This window comes from Sparus aurata, chromosome 14 (genome assembly GCF_900880675.1).
Source record: "Sparus aurata chromosome 14, fSpaAur1.1, whole genome shotgun sequence".
Lineage (NCBI taxonomy): Eukaryota > Metazoa > Chordata > Actinopteri > Spariformes > Sparidae > Sparus > Sparus aurata.
Genome location: NC_044200.1, coordinates 9,221,545 through 9,241,241, shown reverse-complemented (window position 1 = coordinate 9,241,241; position 19,697 = coordinate 9,221,545). Strand labels below are relative to the sequence as shown.

At 41.5% G+C, this 19,697-nt stretch overlaps 1 protein-coding gene across 2 annotated transcripts in view; it reads right to left on the bottom strand.

The window, feature by feature from the left end:
- Positions 1-19,194, bottom strand: part of LOC115595517 (copine-8) — a 99,901-nt gene extending 80,707 nt beyond the window's left edge. The window contains exon 1 of one of the 2 annotated variants that reach the window (XM_030440109.1): positions 18,661-19,194. In XM_030440109.1, the coding sequence (XP_030295969.1) occupies positions 18,661-18,758 (98 nt within the window). In that variant the 5' untranslated portion in view covers positions 18,759-19,194. The remainder of the gene's footprint in view (positions 1-18,660) is intronic. The other variant, XM_030440110.1, reaches the window with a different exon arrangement.
- Positions 19,195-19,697: the final 503 nt, after the last annotated feature.

Sequence of the window (19,697 nt, the reverse complement as noted above, 5' to 3'; positions counted from 1 at the left end):
GCCTCGGAATTACCTTGTTACACCTGTGGCAGACAAAGAGTTGAAGCAGCTGCATTGAGTTACCTGAAATGAACTAGGCCTATAGCCTGTATACTGTAACTATACATTTGAATGCATATAAATATCTGATTTATAATCTGATACTACCTCCGGAGGGTCATCTGAGCTGCAGCAAAACTTTCCCCACTCTCCCCATCTGAAACTTTCACGCAGTGAACAAAGCGGAGAATCGGTGCGTGATTCCCGCACCCGAAGGGGCAGTGTGAGTATAGCTACTGTCTGCAAACCTCTTTGCTAGAGGCAGTCTGATGTAAAAATAAATAAATAAAAATAAAACATGTTAAAAGAAGTTTAGTGTGGGATCTTTTCCTCCAAAAGGGCAACAAAGTCAACTATAAGTTAAAATGTGTGATGCTACTTTTTAGAAGTAGCACTTAACACTATGCTGTACCACACTGAGAACAAGCACCCTGCAGCTATGTCCGAGGAGTGGCTCGCAGTCAAAGATCACAAGGCTGCTAGCCAAAGGGAAAGTGTGTGTGCCGCTTGGAGGAGATATGCTGCCAATCAGCGATTCAATGGGCTAGTTCAGTGCATTTTGACATGGAAAGCTACTATGAATAAACACATGACAAGCGGTTTGGGAAGAAGATGGATGAGCTAAAAGTAAAGCTAGCCAGGATAGGCTAATGCCTTACTGAATTTAACACCACGAGGAGTCATGAAGTAGTGACTTTCACTTCATGAAGTAAAATTGGCAGGAGAATCTGTTTAGAGCGCCTGCATGTTCAAAAAAAAAGAAGAAAAAAAAGCCATTGTATCAATAATGTATCACAAGAGGAAGTAATACAAGATATTTCTGTGTCAATATTTTCTGCCGCATCTCTAAACAAATCCCTGTTAATGACTATACAGTTGTCCTTCCTGAGATTCAAATTCAGCTCACCTGACTTGTTCTTATATTAGTGTGTCACTCCTGATCTATGCTATCTGACATTTATCCTAATGTCCCTGTTTTATCCAATCTGATACTTCTTGTGACACAGATATCTTTCACTCTGGTTTGGTATTTCTGGTGCTTTCCAAACCATTGAGCCGCTCCGACAGTTTTTTTCCCTGAACCTGCTGCTCTCCAGCTTGATACATGCTGTGCTATCTATTCTTCACATTTTTCTGCTTCACCTCTGCTTCCTCCAACCTCTTCTGTCCACACTTGAGCTTTTCACACACCTTCTATGGTTCTACACTCCTATTACATCATTGCTCCTCTATATTATTTTTCTACTCTTTCTTTCCAAGTCCTCTGGTCTCCTCTCCTGTCTCCTCTCCTGTCCTCTTCTCAGGGGAAGAGGGGTTTTCTCAGTGAGAGCCCAGAGCATTAATTCCTTCCTTCCTTCCTCTGTCTTCTGTCTGACTTCCTCTTTCCCACCTCTCTCTTTCGCTCTTCCTATGCGTCTGTCTCTCTCTCTCTCTCTCTGTTTGACCGTGACCTGAATAGTCCTGAACTAGATTCAGTTACACACATGTAGATAGGGGCAGAGAACCACATGGAGCGACCTGTGTACGGTCCAATGATTTTCCAGTTCAGCTAACACGGATGTCCACCACTTCACACACAAACAAAAGACAGTCCAAGCAAAATTGCTTCATGACATATTTGGGTCCAGTATTCCACATGTAATCAACCTCAGATACGTCTACTCAACAAACAAGATAAAGAACCCACACACCAATAAACAAGCAGAGCTAAAGATAACGCTTGGTGGAAAACAAAGAGGCTATTTTTTGTTGTGGTGACTAATCTGAAATTAGAGTCGATGTGTGACTGTAAACACAAGCAAAAGAAAGAAGAAGGAATGACACCCTGAGAAAGATCCTTAAAGAAAATGCTGTAGTTATTCAGTGTTATGTTAGTGAATTACAATTTAATAACATTTTAGTGAATCTAAAGTAACACCACCACCAAAACATACTTCTTTTCAAACACTGCTATCCCTTGAATGTGGATCCAATACGCAGATTAGAAGTCGAAAAGAAAGAAAGAAAAAAGTCACCGGTCAGTGAGAATTGTTATGTTGAAATGTGAATGTTTGAACTAAATCTTGATGTATACTGTTGGTACAGGGACCATAAGAAAGGATTGCCTGATTGCCAAGGGCAAGTAAAATGCCACATTGGGCTAGTAAATCTAGCAACAAGTTCACCTTAAAAAGCTCACCTTAAATAATCCTTTCAACAGGCGTTTACATTAACAACAACGCAAGAATGTTTTGTTACTTCTCATCTATGACTCATTGTGTCCTTGTTCAGATCACTCCGTGTGTTGAAAATGACTGTTGTCATTTCAGGATGCATTGTCAATGTACACTCCAGCCTGTCATTCAATCATACAGAGTAAGACCTTATAGCCAACACTTATCATTACTAAACCCTACCTTCCACTTTATCAGATCAAAAAGGCTTGCTTTTGCCCTTAATTACTCTTAAGGGAGAATCCTTTGCCATGAGCCAAAGATGAGGAAACTATTAGATGCTCATTTCCCCCTCTAAGGTACAGATCTGCCGATCCACAAAACCACAGCGAGCTTAAAGCAGCTAAAAGCTGCACACTGGAGTGTTGACGCTGAGGGGGCCGGGCAGTACAAGCAACCCTTTCACCTCACTGGGAATCCTCTCATTAAACATTAATGCCAAAAACACTGTTAAACGGGGCTTTAAGCGCTTCTTCCACAGGTCTAACACACTTCATGCATAATGCAGGGACTGGATAGGCCAAATCTACTATAGGACTGGTGATGTTTTCCTCTCGTCACTTAAATGTCAAGATGATATCTTGAAAGTAAATGATGAAAATTCTTGGCACCATTTGCTTATTTATGTTACATTTTCAAATAGTCTGGCTTCAGTTCAGGTGTTTTCCTGTTGGGTTGTTAAACATGCATTAAAATTCAAATAGAGGTCCTATTCTCTTGGCCTTTCATGCACTTCTCTGAATCACATGCGCCACTGCAGGACTCTTCGCTGAGTGTGTGTGTAGCCGTGCTTAGCAACAGACCAGGAATATTCTCGGAAACATGTGGAGCGAGAGGAAACTACTGGGCATGCTCAGATGCTCTCAACAGGTCGCTGAGCACAGTGCTACAGGTACCTGCATCCATTTTTCCTTTCTTCTGTGTTCTTCCTCTCATCATTTCTTTCCTTTTGCATGTTTACTGATCTATCCATTGTGCTGGTAATGACCATTTGTTACGGAGCATGAAGAAAAGCACATGCTTGTACAATCCCCCCCAAACTCGCTCTCTCTCTCTGTCACACACACACACACACACACACACTTTTACACACTCACACACACACACAGAGTGAAGGGGAGCATCAGCAGCTTGTATTTTCTCTCTGCTTCTTTACAAGGGCTGCCCTAATTCTTCTTGACAAGGGCTGGGAGAGCCAAGAGAACATCATAGCACACACACACACTGAAATGTGCCACGCCGCTATCCATTTACACACAGACATGTGCAGGAAAATACACATCAGTCATGGACAACACACACAGCAACACATCTCTGCTTGTGGCATTTTACCTTAATTGCCTTTGTCACTGCTTTCATTGCAGTTTAGTCCGACTGGCCAATAGTTTCCTCCGTCAACACATCACTTGCCTTTGTAACCGCTCAATACAGAAAAATGTGTGTGTGCTTTGGCCATACAGAACAGAAGGTGAGATAAGGACATAAAGATGTATCGTATGTTTTTATAATTCATGCTCATACATGCAGTCTTCTTATACTGCAATGTCAATGTCAACACACACATATTAGATGTGGCCGCATGCTTTTTGTCAATCGGCCAAATTGTGTGCAAGTGTGTGTAAAAAGTTGTTGCGCTGGTGTGGTGGTTTGTGATAGTGTCTTCATGTCTGTCTGTAATAATCACAGTGTTACAGAATGTCAGACAGTGTGAGTGTGTGAGCATGTGCGCATGCTTGCGTTACTATTTTGATGAGGAAGGTAGGAAGACGGAGGTTTGTCTAATACTCTCCCCCACCCCCCAGTATTAACTTCCACATCTCTCTTTTTCTACGCGAGGTAAGTGCTGTGGACATCACCAGGACGCCAAGTGTGTATTTGCGTATGTGGGAGAAATGGAGAGACATGCTTGAATGTGCAGTCTGAGGCCAGGGGCTCCTACAAGAGAGAGGGGGAACAGACAGAGCAGGAGGCAGCATCCCTAGAGGAATTCAAACAGCCTCTGTGCTATGTGACCGGGATGGAGATGACTTCATTAGGCCAGCCAGTTTCTCTCTCTCTCCCCTCTGTCCCTGTCGCTCTCTGCCTATAAATAGGGCTGTGAGGGTGATTTACTGTATGTCGAGTAATCTCACTTGTCAAATATTCGAAATCTGCGTTGCGCCGACATTCTGAGAGCTCTGTGAGCAACGTTGCGTCTTTGTTTTGTTGGAGCAGAAGAGGAAAATCCTTATCAGATATGCCCAGATTCTATCCAGATAGCACACCCGAAATGTCAGAAAAAATCTAATTGAGCTGATGGAATTTAGAGGAGATTTTCTGATTCTTTTTATCGTGGTTTTATGTTCCACAGGAGGCAATCTACATCAGAGTGTAAAATAAAATGTCAGTATCAATGTGATTTTGTGTGTGTGTGTGTGTGTCACTCGCGCTGAAAATGTCATCAGCTGACTGACGGGGGGCTCAGCATCACAAATATCTGAGAGTGTGTGTGCATGCATGAGTGTTGAAATGCTGTTAAATTCATGTGAGCACATACTGTGTGTATTATGTGGCAGCCCATATGCAGTCCTTCAGCTAAATTGCTCCCTCAGGCTTTGTGCTGTACATCTTGGTAGTTATTGATGAATTCATTTGCTATTAGGACTTTGTCCCGTTCTCAGACGGCTCATTGAGCAGAGCTTTTAACGCCTGTTTGACCCAGAGGTCAACAGTTCTCACTGTTCATTTATCCTACAGGAATATTCTGAAGATACCCTAGAGGATTTCTGCTACTTACATACTTCTGACTGACCAAATCTTGAAAATGAGATGTTGGTACCAGTGCCCAATATCTTTATACCCATTACCACGTAGTATGGACAATTCTCCAGTTAAACAGTACCTTTTGTGTGCCAAGATGCTACCAAAACATTTGGACGTAACTAAATACAGCAGAGAGCAGGAGGGATGATTTATCTTAGTATGATAAACTGAAAGTTAGCTTTACCCTGGCTCTCTCGACAAAACAACTATGGGATTTTGATTTTGGTTTACTGCTAAAAATAAGCTCTATAGCAAACAAGAAAAAATGGTGCCAAAAACCTCTGTAGTCACATTTAGCCACTAATGTATTTTATGCCATAGAGCAGAACATGAAAATCTGTAAATGTGTTAACTACAGACATTAGCCCTTTTTAGAAAAGGCGGCACATTTGCTCCAAGGTAAGGACAGCAATGTGCCGGCCTGTCTTTCTAAAAACGGAGGTGTAATATTCCTCCTTTTCCAAAAGCCGCCTCTGAGGTAGGCGTAAACATGTGATGTGACATGAAGCTCGAAGTTGGGCTGTGAACAGTGACAACGAATTTGACTTCAAAACAAGAGCTTTAGATTGCACCCCATTGGAGTTTAGAACTGGGTTCTTAGTGGAGAGCTTTTAATTTGAAAGCAGCGACTGTTCTTAGCCTGCCAACACAACAACAAGCTAACACAACCAAACAGCAACAGAGACCGAGGAGATGCTAGCATCTTCTAGATCTCAGCGGCTGTCCAGTTGCTCATCTTAATGTCCGCGGATGAAATGATGGATTGGCTGCTGTGATCAGCTGTTTCTTGGTTTTAAAACTCCCCGGCTGTGGGTCGCACAACAGTGCAGGTCATCGACACCTCCGCCCACCTCACGCAGAGGCCGGCACATTGCCGCCTTGTTTTTAGATAGGAGGCGAGGCGGAAATAAGTGTTCCCTCCGAGGCAGCAAATCGGCGGACCAAAACAGACCCCCAATTTGCCGGCCTCTGTCTAAAACCGCGGACCGAGCCGCCAAAAGGACGGGCAAATTGGCGGCTTGGTGCCCTGTCTAAAAATGGCTATTGTTTCAGGCTGTTAATTGAAAACACGTTGTCCTTCAAGTAGGGCAAAAATACAAACTTACTGTCTATCTGAAAACATTATTGCATATCTGTTAAAGTATATGCATAAATTGTGGGAGGATGATATCAGGAAGAATTGGGGATAAGAGCAACAGAATAAGGCAGTGAGAAAACTGCTGCACCAGGTTAGTAAGACCAGTGGCTTCATAGACACCAGTATCCTCTTCTTCCCAAGAGGAAAAGCCTTTACTGTCAATAACTTCCGGTCAGGCTAAATTACTAATGTTTTTGTTATAATAGCTTGGATATTATTCATATAAACATTGCTTCAGTCAGGTTTGTGTTCAGGTTTTCCTGCTAACTTTACCTTATTTGGTGACCCCACTTGAGTTGCCCTTTTTTAGATAAGGTATCAAAAAGAAGTAACTGGTAAGTGGTACTGGATAAAATGATAGGAACTACAAGAAGTCCAATAGATAATCTAAATAAATACAAAATATTGAACATTTTTGCACATTTTCAATGTGGATGTGTTTGTGTTTCTGTGTGTGTGTGTGTGTGTGTGTGTGTGCGCATGTGTGCACGTGTGTGAGTCCGTGTCCTTGGGTCTGTGCAATATCACCTGCATTTTAAAATAACACCACAGCTGTCTAACCTTGAGAGTAAGGTCAGCATGTCCACCGATTACCCTTCCACTTATTACTTCTGCATGTAGTATTAAAGTGGTACACAACTGATTTGTGCGTGTGTATGTGTGTGTTTATGTATTGTATACCTTGACCTTTGCCAATAGCTCTTCCTCTCTGTCAGATCTTTATCAATCCATTTTCTTGCTGCAGCAGTACAGTTTGATGTATGGAGCGGAGGCTTTGTATCAGTGTGTGGTTGGCGTGTGTGCCTTCTTGCAATGTGTGCGCAGTAACATGCAATTAAACACACACATGTTGTGACACTGTGCGCATACTGTCTGGTGACTTATGTAGAAAGCCACCCGCAGCGAGAGAATAACAGCAGGAAGGGGGTCGATAGTAATTCCCTCCAAGTCGGCAATTTCCTCTGAGTGCATAAATCTTTACTGACCGGACTAGAGAAAGCCCAAACCAGATTTCAATCTGTGGCTTCACAAAAACTCTTGCATAAACAGACTCTGAGAGCAGCCCTCACTCAGAAACAGTAAGTGTAAGACAGACAAGACAATAGCATCAATTCATGGCAGCTCAGAAAGGCTTTCTTCAATACAGCTTTGTCTCACTGATTGCCACCACCACTGTGCTCTTATCCAAAATCACTTGTGCTCCCTGCTGCTCAGAACCACATGTAAACAGACAGAAAAAGTTAGCGGCCGTCCTCACCGCGCACACTCGTGCACACATCCTTTTGTGCTTTTGGCTGGCATTGAACCGGCACGCAGCAGGCGATCCTGTCTTTCCTTCAAAGTGACGGTTGTCAGTGGCTTCTTCAATAAGGGAACCATTATGTGAGCTCTATGGGGCCAAAAAGGTCAACGCAATCACTTCCCATACACAGAGTGGGAGTGAGCGACCTGAAAATAGATAGCGGGTCGTGTATGACTCGTGGTGGAAAAGGGTGGGGATACAGAGTAAGTGGTTCACCCCTAACACTTTAAAATAAAAAGCTGCTTTTCTTTAGTTGCTTCAAAGAAAAATGCAACATAAGAGTTTTGAAATGTGAATCAATACAATCCACGTCAATGACATCCACAGTGGGCACTTGATACAATCTAAGAGTCACAGCTTGAATGGCAGAATGTGGAAAGAAAGGTATTCCGTTTAGCAAGGACTTGCTGTTCTAGATGATATAGAACTGGTTAATTAATCGATGCAATTTATGCAAATCTTCTTTGATGACTGATTAATAGTCTGAGTATATTTTCAAGCAAAAATACCAAACATTTGCTTCTTTTAGCCTCTTAAATGTAGGGATTTGCTGCTTTTCTTTGTCACTTTTACAAGCAGAAACAAAGAGTTTGGGTGCTGGACTGTCGGTTGGACAAAAGAAGTAATTTGAAGACATCATGCACATTTTACAGACAAGCCAGACTGGATCTCAAGCAGCTTCAGGGTCTCCTATATGTAGGACATGACCAGAAAATCTCCAAGGTAGGACTCACAGGATATATCCTGATCAGATGTCAGAACCATCTCAACTGGCTCCTTTCTTGCCTCATGCAGTCAGTGATGAAACACCTAATCTAAAGTCCCTCATATTTATAATCCTTTCTGAGGGATTGTTTTTCAAAAAGAGATGCATTCATAATTACACCTGTGTTCTTGAGCCCAAATAAAATCTGAAATGTCAACCTTTTTTCTGTTTGTCTCAACGGTTCAAAGTCTGTATCTGTTTTTGTAAGATCCAGCCTTTCACAACCTACATTTACCCAACCTACTTTTCATCTTTTTCTTGGCTGTGGCCCAATAACCTGGAGTGTCTTCCCTCTATCTTCTTCTCATGGTGACATTCAACCAAATCACTGTTTTCATACTGGCAGTCTTCCCCCCCCCCCCCCAGATGTTATTTGAGCTCTCTCTTACTTTCTTCAACGATATAGACATGACCTTTGCTCCAAAGCCAACGTGGAAACTTAGATGCATGGTAGTCAATAGGAAAAATCAATGTTTCTTTTTTTACTTGTGCAAAGACTTTTTGAGATTTTGGACTGACTGATGAAAATATTACAAATTGGAGTTTAGAATGTTTTGACTGCTGTCTATTTTAACCAATCACAAGCCAGGGGCCTAAACAATAGCCTCACCTTATACAACTTGTATTTGTTATTCATCAAAACACAAGATTTATGTCTAAGAGGTCTAGACCTCTGCCTGAGAGAACAGCCCATCCCCTCACACTGCAGGTCTGTGCCGGTTGTAGATTAAATCTATTTGTATCCGGCAGCTATATCTCAGTGCTCATGGTGGTGTAATATTACTTTTGATATCAATATTACAATGACACATTGATCACAATGCATGCTGATAATTCAGTCCTTATTCAATATTCACCTCTCTGCAGCACAAATCTTATGTACTCCTGTGAAACACATACATAAAAGGTATTAGAAACAATAGAACGGCTATTTGTTAAACCTACAACTAAATTGAAAAACTGCTCAATAACATGTCAGTTGGAAATGTATCTATTCTTCAGCTGAACACAGGTAAGTCTTTTCAAGATTGTGGAGTGCATCAATGACGTAGTAAGGCTTTAAAGATATAATATGATATGTTTCTGAAATTAAAATGTTTAAAAACAACTACAGCCTTTAAATATACTTTGAATTGAGCAGCTAGATAATCCTAAATGTGTCTGACAATACATCAGTCACGTCAGATAAATTTTCACTAGCATTGGCAGTGACTCTTTAACACTGCAGATAAAACCCCTCTGATCCATTGCCACTTCACTTTGTCATCAAACTACATCTTTTGTTTTCACTGTTTTGATTGACAGACTTTCTGTTTAAAAAGCTGCCATTACAATTTTCTATTCTCGATATTAATATCTTAGTATTTAGGCTACATACTGCTAAAGAATCATTTCCAAGATGGAAGGAGTACATTGATTTGTGGTAAATTATTCACATTCAAAGAAGCCACAAAAATACTGGCTTTTGGCAGCATAACAATCTTAAAATCAATGATGTTTCCAACCTACATGGAATATTGGCTCAGGGTGACTTTGTGTTTTGTTGTTTGTGTTGATAAAACAAAAAACAACTGCGCTTTTAGAAAGGTGTGAATATCCTCTAAATATTTTCCTTTGGCAAACAAAACTATTTAGAAATAGCACAAAGAGCTTATGTGGAACAGGTGGTAACTCTTAGTTTAAATGGTCTATGGGGCGTTTACATCAACAAATACTCACACAGGACTATAACCACAGAAATACAAACACAACAGATACACATAGCCATGCAAAGTTCTTACTGTAAAGGACCGGTTGTGGAGGCAGCATGACTGACTGACAGAGACAAACTCAGGGTAGAAATTAGCAAGTCAGGCCAGAGAAGTGACTGAAAGGCAGAATAAGTAGGCAGCAAGGGTAGCAGGAGCCAAAACATTATTTACCTCATTGCTTCCAGTATTTTTCCTACATTACTCACAGTTTCACCTTAAATGACCAGTTTTGAATCCAGCTGAAGTCATTTCCTTTTCATCTCAATGACATGAATAATCCACCAGGCTTATTAATATGGATTTGGGAGTAGTAATACAGCTGGTAGTCGGAGATTAATGCAAATGTTAAATCAATATAAAAAGGTTTGTTCGTGTGCCTGTGGTCATGCTGCGCTCAGCATTAAAGCAGCAGGAGTGCACTGGAAGGAATGGAGGGATGACTGAAGGAATAAGATGTTTCTTTTGTTTCTCCCTGGAAACACACCGACAACCATGCTCCCAAATGAGCCCAATCAAAACTCGACAAAGGCCAGGTTTTGCACCAAGAGAAAGAGTATAAGCAGCAACATGAATACGGTGTCAAGCCTTTCATTACCAAGCCACTGACTCTAAAACTGTGCTGTATGTTCTCCATTTGACTCTGTAGTGATCTAGCTCCTGTGTGAGAGTTTGGATTGGTCCACTGATGAATAAACTCTCACCTGTGGTTTCCCGAGGCGGGGCTTGAATAATAGATACATGATTCAACACTGACCCCCTCTTAAGATTCCAGGGCACTTGAGCCTGTAGAGTGTGTCCTTTAGCATCTTGTGTACTCACAGGAAGTCTACATCATACAACAGCACACAATCAATTAAGAAAATCATTAAGTTGTCACAAGACATTAGCTTAACTGCTATTATGTAATGGGTATTTTAACTCAGATTTAGCATGACAAGAAATACCTAAAGCCGCAGGACTACTTGTGGCTTGAAGCTGATGCGATGACACATTTTTTGAGTGAATCCATTAGGATCACAGCAGTGGCGTGTCCCAGCCTTCAGGCCTCCACAAATATGACCTCGTTTTCAAATTTGGCCTCTTTTCCCACTGAAATCAGTCAGGAACAATTTGTATACACAAGGACTTACTGACATGAAGTATTTTGGATGATTAAGACTTACTGAGACCTATTGTATGTAAGTTTTTTTTTATTTCTAAGCAAACAAAAACGGGGAAACAATATGACTTTACTTTCACCCAGATGCAACCATGTACTCATATTTACCTGCAGGTTGTAGGAATTCACACATGTAGTACCAAGCCAGCCCTAACCACAACTAACCACCTGTCTCTCTCATTTTCCTTTACACCACAACTAATATGTTGTGGCAACAATGGATACAGGAAGGAAATATTTTCTATAATCCTTCCCATCGCCTGACAGAAGAAAAATAGTAGACAGAAGAGGAGAGAACCTGAGAGTTATTACTGTCAACAGTTTGGATGTTTGCTGACAGTGCTGGGATGGATGGCTTACGCAAAGAGAGAGGGACAGAGTCCAAAAGACAGACAGGGAAAGATGTGTCAAGCGGTCTGAAAGACATTTTGGGAAAAAAAATGGTTTCACTTTCTCTCAAAAGCGAGTACCTTAAATTCTTTTAGGGTCATTCTTCTGAGCCTGTGAGCTGGTTTCTCTGTAAATTTCACTTATGTCGTTTCTTTCATGCTGGTTGCAAAATGACTTGCAAGAGACCACAGACTGACAAAACTAAAGCTGCAATAATAAGTCGATTGATCGATTAGTCGATTGAAAGAACATTAGTACACAAGTATTTTGATAATAAAATGTTTCACTCACTTTTCAAGCGACAGTAAATGTTTAAAATGTGCTGGTTCCACCTTCTTAAATATAAGGATTCTGCAGTCTTTTGGTTTTGGACTGTTGGTTAGACAAAAGTAACACCTCAAAGATGTGACTTTGGGAAATTGTGATGAGCTTTGTTTTTTCCACAATTGTTTGGCATAAAATAGACTAAATAATCATAAATAATCAGCAGATTGATTAATAGTTACTTGCAGCCCTAAAAGAAACAATCTGAAATGAAGCAATCCACCACTAACATTACACACAAACCCCTTTTGAATGAAGCATTAGCAGGATAACACAGTATACAGCAGCAGATTGTCTAACATGGAGCACTTACAAATCCCCCTGGATACATATATTTCAGCCTACTCTCTATATCACACCAAGTATTGATAATACCTGTTCTATTATTTAATATGAGTCTTTGCTGCCTCACTTTAAGAGATATAAAGATATCACAAAGACGTTTTCAACTGTTACGATCTATGTTGCTGTGGCTGGGTGTCTTGTGCTTATTTCTGTTTACAGAGGTGCGCTGGAGGCCGGGCGGAGTCGGCGGTCTCAGGAGGGAGTGTACACGCACGCATCTGCAGCAGGTTAATCATCAGCGCTGGCTTCAAGACCAGGATCCACACGCTGCCCGCTGCCAGTTGATTACGTGATCACCACGCGGTATATGGCTCAATCGCTATCGTTCTTTGCTAAGAAATCTCTTGTGCTTAATTACTTTCGCCAGTATTTCTCATATTGCCTTCTCCTGTCTCCAGTGCCCTCCTGCGCTGCGAACGACCCCGCTCCGGCGCCCAGATCTCCTGCACCTCTGTTTCTCCTCGCCAGCCCAGCCCCCCGCCGAAGGGCCACAGCCAACGCGGCACCGCCACTCACCTACAAGCTGCCACCAAACCTACGCTCCTCCGAGCCGACAGATCCGCGCCGGACCTCCGCGCGCCCACAAGCCTGCCCCCGGCGCTGCGCTCCTCTGAGCGCTCTTCCCCCCGGGACTCAAGTCACCTAGCCTTTTCCTACCTGCAGTGCCTGACAAATAAAGTACATTTGCACCTGCCCCGGTTGTCTGTCCGCTTCTGGGTTCCCCTCTCATCTCTGACCTAACATCAACAACCCTTTTAAGAGGCTGCACAAAGACCTTGCCTCAATACAATCCAACATTGGCAAAAGTTATCTTTTACATACGATCCAAACATCTGATTTATCATGTTCACATGTCAAAACGTGTACACTTTTTGAAACTCTGTACTAAAGATAAATTTAGGCTATTACCAAAACACAATGACATCCAGACATAATAGCAAAAAACCCCAAGCAAACACTGATTACATTGCAGCACCAGTGCATATATCTACACCGGGAACAATAACAAGAAAGCACCAGCTCAGCTCCCTCACCACACACTTCATCTTCTTCAACTTTGCTCCAAGCATATCACTTATATGACAAAAATGAGAAATACTTATTTTCTGTGTGTATGTGTGTGTGTTTGACTGTGAAAAAACAGGTAGCCACCTGTGTACTGGCCTGATCGATGGCCATAATAGAATATTTGGGCTTAAGGCCATTCACAGCAGAGTCCCCTGGAAACACTAAAGTGCATCAGGGAGTAATTTATTCTTCTGTGACTGTTGGAGCGTGGGTGAAGAATGGTCCGTGTGTACGGTCATTCATATATGTACAACTATACAGTATGTGTGAACATACTTTTATGCATGTGTGCTTTTGTACAGCTCAGTGGGGTAGACCTGGTAATGTATTGATCCCAGCTGATTCTTTAGGCTCTCCCATCGATCAGCAAAATGTCTGCAGCTGCCCACTGAGTCTGAGCCAAGCGCTTACTTCATAGCCCCATAGCATCAGAGCATTATCTGAATTAGATGGAGACGTAGGCTACTAGGATTTGTCAATATTTCTGCAACAGCAATGTCCCCACTCACTATTACAGCTTCTCTGAATGAGAGTTGGAGGTCCTCAGGTCTCTTTTTCTTTTCCTGTTTTCTTATCTTCTCAGGATCCATTGTAAAAGGCCATTTAATATCTTGAGAATGCTAATTAAGTGTTAATATTGAATTGAACGTGAACACAGGCTGATTATGTCACTTTGCGGCAAACTGCCTGTTGCAGTTTTTCCAGAAAAAGGTTACAACATCTAAAAAGCAGAATGTACACTTAACGTCTTTTAAGAATGCTGATCTGGCGCGCAGGTGGTCGAGTGGTTAGAGCGCATGCCATAAAACGCAGCCGACCCCGGTTCGATTCCGGCCGGAGGTCCTTTGCTGCATGTCACCTCCCCCTCTTTCTCCCATGTTTCCTCTCTGTCTACTGCTAATAAAGGTGTCTATGCCACAAAAAATCTTTAAAAAAAAGAATGCTGATCTGCATTAGAATTAATTCTCGACATTGCAGATTTTGCAGACTACTTTCTGTCAGGTGAACTCAATCATAAGACTTTGGACTCAACTTCTTGTCAATGGATAAATTACTCAGTTGAAAAAATTTTTTTGATAATCAACTAAAGGTTTCAATTGTTTTTCAGGCAAAATGTCAAACATGCATGCTTATCATTTTCATTTATGATCGTTAATATAAAATCTGTTGAAATCTTTTGAATGGAGAAAAGAATCTATTTCAAAACGTCACTTTGGGCCCTTGAAAATTGTGAGGCGTCGACCTAATGGTCAAGATAAATGTTGCCGATGTACATTTCTGCAACCCATGTATGGTATGTGTTAGGACTTTACATTTCTTTATGTTGCAACAACAATTTTATGTTGTGACAACGCTGTGCTTATGGTCTGGGTAGGGTTAGGCACAAAAAACACCCGGTTTTGATGCCACAAACGTAGATGAGCTGTTCGACTACTCATCAAAAATATTTGTTTTTTGTAACCACGAACATGGCTGGAAATTGTCCAGGGGTCTTCTTAAAATCATCCACTGGTGTGACATGTTGAAATGAACTGTGGTCACTGGCTGACATGTATTGTTGAAATGTCAATATCGTACATATGACAACTACAAAATTGGAAGAAATCAGAGGTTTACAGAAATTAATTGATAACTTTTTTCTCATTTTTTCAAATACTTTATAGACCATTGCTTTTCAATCCTGGTCCTCGGGGCCCCCTGCCTTGAGTGTTTCAGATAAGATATGTCCCCCTGCTCCAACACACCTGATTCAAATGATTGGATCATTCTCAGGCTTGAGCAGAGCTTGATGATAAGCTGGTAATTTGAATCAGGTGTGCGAAGATAAACCACTAAATATGCAGGGCAGGATTGGAAAAAACTGTTGTAGAATAAAAGAGGAATTGATTCATGGTTAAAATTGTTCAGTAATAAAAATAATCAATAGATGCAGCCCTAGACTCAACCAAATGATCTGTCATGATGTAAACCTTTTTTTCTCTTTCATCCTAGATTAATGTTGAATGTCAGTGACTGACTATCATTGAAGCCACATTATTACTCATATCATGATCCCAACTGTCTGATGAAGCGACCACTCATTCTGATTGCTCTCTCTTATTAAGACATTGCCTCCTCAGTGAAATTTCTCACTCTAACACCCCCCTACACACACAGAGGGAAACTTTAATAAAAGTAACCATGGTGATATTGTACACTGCCCTTTTTGTCCACTAATAAAAACAATGGCATATGCACTAACACACACACTAACATATATGCTTAAACCTCAGAAAAACCTGTAAGCGCGTGAACACACGTGTACCTGACCGTAACGATGGCATTCATGCTCTATCTCGGGTTGGAGCTGGCCACCGAAACAATACCCCCCTGGGGGCTGAGGAGCTGGGTGACTCAGACATTAGCAAAGTCTGCCTAACGTGTGCATATATTCAGCTACACGACAACATGATCTCTCTGTTACTAAGGAGATGGGACTAAAAGCTTGTGGAGATACAGTAACTACAGTATCTGAGGGGCTGAGGCAGGGTGGGAAACTGTCTCTGTCCACTCCTCTCAGATTAGTAGTGTAGCATTAAATTCAAGTTGTAGAGCTTGATTTTTTAAAAGCAACATCAAGCCACAATCTACTTTTTTTATCAAGCAGTTAAATAAATTAAAATAAGACATTTGATTTAGGGCCTGATTGTTTAACCAGCTCCTGGGAATTGAAATGACAGATGTATTAATATTGCATGTTTAAAGTCAAGGTAAATCTTTTTTATAGCCTACATTAATAATTGGTAAGTGTATAGTTATTAATACTTTAGTTGATAATTCTTTCACTGTTAACAAAATAATGAAATGCTTTATAAGCTGAAGTTTATAAACCTGTGCAATCACTTAATTGTTTATAAAGCATATATTTGTTGGTATAGTGATAAAACTATTAATTACAGTTTAATTCCCTATAAATCTACCATGAATTAATGACGCTTAATATTAGCTGTTAAATTTCATGACCACACAATGTCTCAAAATGTCTCAACTCATCAACTTTCATCACATTCTGAACAGCAATGTTTGAGACATCATGTTCGAGGAAATAAAGAAATAATCAAAACCACAACAATGCCAAGAAAAAGATCGAAAGATTCTTCAGCGACATATGCAAATAGATTTCCAGTTTCAGTTTCATTAGAATCAACGGCGTATCTCTCCGAGTCGGAGAGTGAACAAGTTTTTCTAGATCTGGTAAGTATTCACTTTTTACAAGCAAGCCAAGACCTATTTATACAACATCAGACACACAGGCTAAATGCACGGTCTCCTGTGAACATTAACATGAATACACTGAATCCTTATGGGCACTTTAACATCATTTATTACATAGAGATCTACAGAGATATGATTGGTGTTACGTGCTGTTCAGTGGTGTCTTTTTGCCATGAAGAGGTTGCTTGATACACATGTAAAAGGGTTAGGATGGAGGAAACAATGTACACAAAGGTAAAAGCTGTTGAATTTAACATTGACTGTATGTTATAGTCATGCCACTCGAGCTGCATTATCATTGTAAAGCAGATTGCAGTGTTTCTTATTGCCAGTTGTGACGGCCACAGCAAAACAGTTGAAACAGAGGAGGAGAAAACACAGAAGGGGGTTCTGTGTTTTCTCCTCCTCTGTTCCCCCCCATTCTCTCAGGTGCTCCTCATCTGTCACACATTTAAGGGAGGTTGGAGACAAAGGAGTTCCCTTCCACTGACCAAGCAGTTCTGCATGTCTCTGTCTTTGTCCTCAGTTGGTGTTTTGTTTACTTTCGAGGGTGGGGGTCATGTAGTCCTGCTTTCCTAGCTTTGTTTGTTAGGGTACTTATGTTGTCTTTTAGTATAGAGAGGCTCATACGTCCCAGACTTCCCCCATCCTTATGCTTATTTTGGCCAGGCCTCCGGACACATATAGCTTTGGGTAATGTTGGTTTTATTTGTATATGTACATTTTCATTTATTTTATTTATTTATTTATTTATTTATTTTTTTGGGGGGGGGGTTCCTTTTTAAGATGTTGCTGGTCACAAGATAGAGCCAACTGTTTGCTTTGGCCGTCACAACTGGCAATAAAAACACTGCAATCCGCTTCACAATGATAATGCAGCTCGAGTGGCATGACTATAATATACAGTCAATGTCAAATTCAAAAGCTTTTCCCTTTGTGTACATTGTTTCCTCCATCCTAACCCTTTTACATGTGTATCAAGCAACCTCTCCATGGCAAAAAGACACCACTGAACACGTGACCTACTTCATTTGATGGAGCTGACACATTTAATTGGATTCCCTGACAGGGTGAGGGGGCTTCCTGGGAACATGTGGCTGACCTGTGAAGCATACAGCCTCGTAGCCGACCGTGGGTCACCCGTCTGGCAGATATAAACCACATTCTCTGCATTTCTCAACCAGCTTATGTGGCAGAGAGGAAAATCCCTCCCGGAAAGAGGAAGAAAGCCCTCCCTGAATGAGGGGAGAAAGCCCTCATTCAGGGAGGGTTAAACACACACCAGCCCTGCAACCATGCTTCCTCTGTCTGTTCCCATCACGTCAGATAACCGCCGCACACACCACAGCTGGACATCATGATTTTAAACAGCTTTTATGTGCGTTGATGAGGCAAAAATGATGCCTTTTCTCTCGAGAGGTGGCCGACAAGCAACAGCGACGACAGCAAACACAGATACAGTAACGTTATGGGGGAAAATGAGGAATGACTCATTAGCATTCTCGTGGCGCGCATCCAACTTCTGTCGTTAAGATCAAATAATCAGTTCAACCCTTATCACGCTGTCTGTATTTCCAATGGTAGCATTATATTTTAACTACATAATGGGTCCTAAAGTGGGACTACATGTCCGACGTTGTGTTTGAAACAGCCATAAAACACACTTCTTCCTCGTAGTTTCGGCTCAAACGTGCTAGCTTAAAACCCTTTAATAAACGTGAAGCAACGCGATTTAAAAGTAAGTTTGAGCGGACATAAGTTTTTTTTTTTACCTTTATAATACGAACGTAGTGTTCGCATAAGCTTACTACTACACACGGGTGTGCTGTATTACACCAGTGTATGTGCTGTCACCGTGAAAGAAGTGAAAGAAGTGCAGTAAAAGTGACCAACTGACAACACACCTGTCTCATTAAGCTAGCGCTGCTAACAGGTGAGGCAGTATTAATGGCACATTTTCACGTCTCCTCGGTGCTTTCATGAAACTAAACAGAAACTTGGACGGAGTTAGAGCTTCAGACAGGTGAGTTCCAGCTGCCTTCACAGCGCGGTGTTTTTTTCCCGTAACCCTGTTCGACTACCAAAAAAAAAAAAAAAAGGCACCTACCTGCAGGACACTGTGATTTCAACTTTCGTGGCCGGGATGGACGCGTTGAGCGGGTCGAACTCGCCTATCGACGCCATGTTTACAAAACTGTTGTTCATCCTGTCAGGGGTTTTTTTTTTGCCTTCGTGCCTTGTAACCCCTCCTGTTCGCTGGTCCAGCCCCCTTCGTCTGTTTTTTTCCCTTCTTATCAGCGGCGAAGGATGACAGAGAGGAACCCGTACGTACGCGCGCCTCCTCGGCGAGAAGTGGAGCAAAGGTGCCGCGGAGAGGGAGAGAGAGGCTGGGAGATGTGATGTCACTCCTCTCACTCTCTCCTCCTCTGACCGTGTGAGTGTGTGAGTATTTCTCCCTCTCCCTGTCCCTTCCTTCCCCCCCTCTCTCTCTCTCCGTGCCTCCCTGCCGTCTCCTTCCCTCTTCTCCTTCCTCTCACTCTCTCAATTCAGTGCGGCTCAGCTGACTTCTGCTTAAAAATCCAGTGCTTCAGATTCACTGGCATGGAAGCGGTGACAATCAGGAAAATAGAAGTTTCCTGTATGTGTGTGTGTGTGTGTGTGTGGTCCCCCCCTGCCCTCAATACTCACATTCACATCAGTCCAATTCAGTTTAGTTCAGTTCAATTCAATGTGTGCTGCTCTGGCATGAAACAGCCCTCCCTGCTTCTCGCATAGCCGGATCAGCCTGTTCTTGGGGTCCGGTGGGCAGAAGTTCACTGTTGGGCCCCTGGTGACATCATTTGGGTAATTTCTTGAAGCCTTCCTCTTTTTTTTGTATGAATAAGTATGTAAGTTGAAAAAGTCCCCATGTTTTATTTTTCAACTTTACTTTATTCAACAACGTTTAATAATCCTTGTTTTTTTTATTCATTATTTTCTGCTTACCTTTAACTGACCTTATCTGTTGTTTTTTTCTTTCTTTTCCTTGTCTGTGATGCACTTTGTAACCTTGTTTTGAAAAATATTATATAAATACACTTTATTGTTGTGTTATTATAATGATAATAATAATAATAATTGTTTTTGAGTTTGGAAGATGTTATC